Source organism: Saccostrea cucullata, unplaced genomic scaffold (assembly GCF_032062105.1).
Source record: "Saccostrea cucullata isolate Sc308-1 unplaced genomic scaffold, CSIRO_AGI_Scuc_v1 ctg1409, whole genome shotgun sequence".
Lineage (NCBI taxonomy): Eukaryota > Metazoa > Mollusca > Bivalvia > Ostreida > Ostreidae > Saccostrea > Saccostrea cuccullata.
The window spans coordinates 19,292-25,470 of NW_026919711.1; the positions used below are offsets into that span (position 1 = coordinate 19,292).

Below are 6,179 nucleotides of genomic sequence, written 5' to 3' on the forward strand. Positions count from 1 at the left end.
ATATTCTAGTGGGAAGTGTTTTCTTTAATTTTTTTAAAAAAAGTTATTATTATTCTCTGTGTTAATCATGAGTATATCCATGCCATCTTTAAGGTCTGTATAGAAATTCAGATCTTCATATTTGTAGATACTTGACAATGTAATCAATATTTCAATTCATGTAGGCTATTGTATAAGGCATAATATGGTTGTTTAATCTTAAAAAATATAGTTTGACTAGATATATTTCATTGGAGCACTTTTTAAGATGTTGATGTATGTGGAACTTGTATGTTTGAATATGTAATGCCTGGTGTTAAAAATTACTGCTTGACATTAGTAAAATATACTAAAAGATTGTCTTTACTAATATTTTACCCATTTTATATTATAAAATAATTTTGTTCAATTTGTTGAAAGTAGGTTGCATTTCACATTTAATTTAACAATGGTTGTACATGTATATACTCTGAATCATGAAAAACTATAACTAATCAACAGGTATTGAATGTCAACACATCTAAATTGTACAGGGCATATGTGTTGTTTAAGAATATATTTTTCTAGATTTCCATGTTGATTCTATAAATGAAGGTTTACAATTCCTGCCTGGAAACTGTTGCCTAATATTTAGAAAATCAACTATATATCTACTAACCGTGTTAATTAAGTAGTTCTTTAAGATTTGGTCATCTAACAGGAAATTTTATGTTATTTGATTTCAGATGAAACTGCTGATGTCATTGGTATCATACATGTGCCTGCATCCATATTTGTCATCAAATATTTTCGTTTTCTTGTTTGTTATTGATAGAGTAGATTTATGGAAGTTAAATTGTTTTTATAGGCAGCTACAGATATGTGTTAAAGCTATGGGTTATACTCATAGGAATGAGACAGAAAATTTTCTGGGGCCCAGAGGATTTAGAACTGGAGTTTTTTTTTATGTGGCATTATGGCAAAGTAAAAAATCTAGTACATTATGAAGCAATAGAAAGTGTCAAAATAGTGTTTTAAAATTCCTTTAGAAATTCTTTTCATTTTATTTCCAATACTCAGTGTACATCTGCTAAATACTGAAATATTTTCATTGTGATATTTCACTGTGTTGGTTTATTTCAAGCTTCTGAGAATTTAATAGTTAATAGAGGGAATTTTAAGTAGATTTTAAATGTTATCTATATGTGTAGCTACTGTTATTAGTTGATATTAAAATGGGTTGCATTACCTTAAGAATTTAAATTTGTCTCTCATGTTCATTATACTAATTGACATTATATTCTCTATTATTTGTATGTCATTCATTTATCTCATTTACATTCTTCATGGCTTCAGATTTTCTAAAAATAATTATCAAACTATTTTTTCATATGACATATGTTAAATAAACTGCTACTCCATCAACCACATTTTAAAATTTTTGACTTGCCTATAGGTTATAGCTTATATGATGTAGTTTTAAAAGAGTATATAAAATATGCAATTCATGGTGCAATATATGATGTAGCAGTCGGCTTATTGATGCATGAAATGACAAGACAACAAATAGAAAACATTCTAAAAAGTCCATATATAAGCAGAGCCAACATAGTCCTATGTAAGCAGAGATTGGATCAGTTGCTATAGAGGAGTAAACGCTCCCTGTCAACCGGGCACACCAATCTTATAATTGTTTAAACAAAAAATCCTGAGACAAATATTACTGTTTAAGGTTTCTTTTTCCCCCAATATATTAAAATATTGCCTTATATTTCTAGTAAATCCTTTATTATAGTAATAAGGAACCTATCTCTAAATGAATTGAAGATAGATATTTTTAAAGCCATATATGGCGTAACTGATCAAAAAAATATATTTTTGAAAAATACAAAATTAAGTTAAGAAATATAGTTTATACATTTAAATTAAAGCTTTTCATACAATTCTGAATACGGAGAACACCTCGTTTCATCCAATAATACAATTTTATCTTCTCTAAAATGTGTTATTTAAATCTTTTGTATTTTCTTCCGAGTCGGAGAAAATTCTGAGAATCCAAATTAAATTGTGATATCTTTTTAATGCAATTGACTTAGATTTTGTAATTTACGGAAAAGTTCTATCTTTATATAAAGTAATGATACAAATGATATGTTCTTATAATTTTAGTCTAATAATTTTCATTGTACATACGCCATATATGGCTTTAAAAGAAACATGTAGTCGATACATTTAGAAATAGGTCTGTTGATTTAAAAATAGGCTTTATAAATTAATCGAAAGTAAATAATTCTATAATGTATTGGGGTACAATTTCTACATTAAAAATAGTCTAATCATTGATTTCTTATAAAGCAAAGTAAAAAGTGATCGAGACCGAATTTATAAACCGAGGTCCCGTGTCGCACAGGTGCTGGCACGAAAAAGATCCCCCACTGCTCATTGGCCACGAGTACCGTGTAGAGACAAAATTTGCAGCTCAATCTGCAAGTGATTGCGTCCCCATATAAGTGAAAAATTCTCAAAAGGGACGTTAAACAATATAAAATCAAACAACGATATAACTGAAACAACGCAAGATTTTGAAAAATAAACTATATAGGGCTAGAAAGAAATCTCGATATTTCAAACAGTTGTGAATTTCTGTTATACAGTGGACCCTCATTTATCCGGACGCTTTGGTTCCCTGTCAATTTGTCTGGAGACATGAAGCATCCGGATACCTGAATCACCAGTAAAACAAGACAAAATAACATTTAGAAATTTCGTTCCGATGAAAAATCATCCGGATACTGAAGCATCCGGATATCTGGCGTCCGGATATCTGAAGGGCTACTGTTTATGTATTCAGGATCGTCGCCAGGTCTTAATTCGGTTTGTATATAATCTTTGCCTCTGTTCTGTCCTGTTCTAAATAGTACTATTAGACATTTCCAGAGTTCGCGAACTCAAGCTCGTACTCGTACATGGATAAAGGGATACTTAGGGGATGCGATCAAAAGACAATTTTCATGTTGAATAGATTATCTTACTAACACTCAAACGTAAATATATATAACCCCTACCTAATTCAATGAAGGTAAGACATTTAAAGTGTTTAAAATGTTTACACTATATATTACAATTTGACAAACGATACGTCTCAGACTTTTCAACCTCTCATACGACCCCTCTTTGTTATCAGTAAGCAAAGTCCGAGTTTGAACTCGCTAAACTGGAAATGTTTATTAGCATGGATCTGTCGATATTACTAGATATTCTTTTTACTGCTGAATAAATATTTAAGAGTTCTAGTTGGAAGTGTTTTGCTTAATTCTTTAAAATAAGTAATTACTCATTTTTGTATAAATCATTAGTAAAATCGTGTTATCTAATGTCTGTATAGAAATCTTCATATTTCTAGACTCAAGTACGTACTTGACACTGCGATCATTTATATACACGCACTTTCTGAAGAGTATGAACGTGTAAAATGTAGGAGGAATTTAGGGAAGATGCGGCTCTTTCCATAAAAAAAGTAATTTTTCGACCCCCATTTGACCCCTTGGGCAATATCAAAATTCGGAACCCCTACTGCACATCTACATGACACCACAAACCATAGTCCGAAAAATCTGACGTTTTCCTGGCTTTTTAACGATTTTGATATTTTACATGCCAGGAAATTTCCTGGCATGTAAAATATCAAAATCGTAAAAAGGCCAGGAAAAAGTCAGATTTTTCGGACTACACCAACCATCTCCCAGTCCACTGCACAGTGTAAAATGTAGGAGGAGTTCAGGGAAAAAAAGGATGACAGACGGACGGACGGACATGAATAACACGAATACATGTATACCCGAACTTTCTCCAGAAAGTGCGGGTATGAAGATACTTAAATATAGAAATCTCGTATTCACGTCATGTTCTAAAACAATGGTTGGTATGGCACGCCAAATCCACAAAAATGAGCAAAACATAGTTTCACAGTCGATAAACTAGGTTTATCGATTGTTAACTATAGTTAACAACGTTAATCTATATTTTACATCTGTAAACCATAGTTAACGCGAAAATCTATGTTTCACAACCGGTAAACTATACTTAACATCGAAAATAATCATTTGCGATTGCAAAACATAGATTATATCTGATAAATACAGCTTCACGATTTGTAAACTATAGTTTACAAACCGTTAACTGTAGTTAACGATCTGATAAATATAGTTTCACGATTTGTGAAACTATGATTAACAACTCTTAACTATAGTTTACGATTGTAAACTATAGTTTACAAACGTGAATCTATGTTTATCAACAAAATTTATTGTTAACGCTTTATTCAGACAGATAATTATATTAAACTTAGATTAACATTCGTAAACTATAGTTATCGACCGTTAAATATTGTTTAACAGATGAAAACTATACTTAACGAATCGTTAACTTTAGTTTACGGTTTGTAAACTATAGTTTACAGTCGATAAACCTAGTTTATCAATTGTGAAACTAGGTTTATCTCATTTTTGTGAATTTGGCGTGCCATAGGTTGCACTTTAAAATATGCGATAAGGAAAAACAATTTTATGTTTGTTAACAAAGAGGAATATACAATACAAAAAAGGATTCCTTTTGTATCAACTAAAGCTCAAACTGTGACAACTAGAGAAAAGGTAACAATAAGGCAATTTTAAGCGAGAACTATACCAACAATATAACACTTTCTATTTTATTGTGTTGCGTTTATCAGAACCACTGAAAACATAGTGTCTGGAACATTGGAGTACGAAGAATCAGTAAGAAACATTTGCATCCAGACCCTATCTCCAACCTGTAAATGATGGACAACAAGGTTTGAAGCTGAAAGATATGTATCGACAGATGAAGTACCATAAGCCATAACCCCTGCCTTTGCGGATCCGTTAATCATTATTTTTGTCCAAAAGACTTTGTGCATGCCATTTACTGTAGTTCAGAATATAAGGTAAAGTCCGGTTGTAGGGACTGTAAACACTCCTGTTTTGGAGTTATATCCGCCTCCCACCTGGTACATTACATGCTGGAATACAACAGTCTCTCCTTGAGAATATGTCCCTCCATTTGCTCCAGCTGTGAAAGCTACATTTGATCGACTAACTGTAGAATGACAAAAAATAATAAACTTCATAATATAATTAACAGTGAAATAGTATAACAACCATAAAATCAAAGCCCTTTCTAACCGCAGCTACTTAATTTTTGTTGTGAATGAAAATACCTTATATAAACCCTTTATCAATGAAAGAACATGATATTCAATAATACATTTGTTAGCAGTTTCAATAGTTATTTTTAAAATAGAAATAAACACACGTACCAGTCTGAAGCTGGGAGAGTGAAGCATTTATCTTTGTAATGTCATTTTGTAGGTGTTGCACATGGGTATATGTGATATTTTGCTGTTCTATATAATTTGAAAGTAGAGACGCTAATCCAGTAGTGTTATTGAACACATCTAGAAGAGAACGGGATAAATATCGGCTTTGGAGTTCCAGATCCTTTAATTTGGCAGATACATTCTTAATCATCTCCTGTTCTCTGCTTATTAGTCTCTGCTCCATATTAAAAGTTATTATGGTTTCCAGTTTCCTTATGTCGTCCTGAGTTGTCATGTTTTGTAGTAAAAGTAAAGTCAAAGAATTCACATTGTTTATTTTTTCCTCCAAAATCTGATAGAATGAAGTACAGGTAAAATTCAATTTTGTCCAAGGTTAATTTAACAACGGTATTTTGTTGCTGTGAGTGGGTGAAAGTTGCATTCAAACGGTTTAATTGACTTTTTAGGAGACCATTTTCTTTCTTCAGATTAGCAAGTTCATTTTCTAAGGAAGTTACTCTCACCTGCTCTGTTTGATTAACTTTTAAAAGATTCAATGTTTGTATCTCTTTTTCGAAATTTGTCTGTTGTTGCTGAAGTCGCTGATTTTCTAGCTTTACAGATGCCAGGTCTATAAGTACTGAATCCAGAACTGTTTCCAGATGAAGTAGTTGTTTGTATACCTCGAGTTCGGAATTCCCTTTAGATGGAAATGTGGCATTCTCTTGCCTCTGTGACAATACACCCTCTGCATTAAAAACCATACAGAAAAACACAAAACAGGTGCTTATAGCCGAATTCATTTTAACTGAAGCAGTGAAGATAAATTATACTAAGTCCACATTTTTTAAACAAGTTATCATAAACAAATAAAAATGATTGCTTG

General features: G+C 31.7%; 1 protein-coding gene across 1 annotated transcript; it reads right to left on the reverse strand.

The window, feature by feature from the left end:
• Nucleotides 1-4,909: 4,909 nt before the first annotated feature.
• On the reverse strand, nt 4,910-6,096 carry LOC134236246 (uncharacterized). The gene is made up of 3 exons (XM_062718424.1): nt 5,818-6,096; nt 5,294-5,645; nt 4,910-5,073 (listed from the first exon to the last, which is right to left on the reverse strand). Exons 1-3 carry the CDS (start codon nt 6,094-6,096, stop codon nt 4,910-4,912), a joined length of 795 nt encoding a protein of 264 aa, XP_062574408.1.
• Between the last annotated feature and the right edge of the window lie 83 nt (nt 6,097-6,179).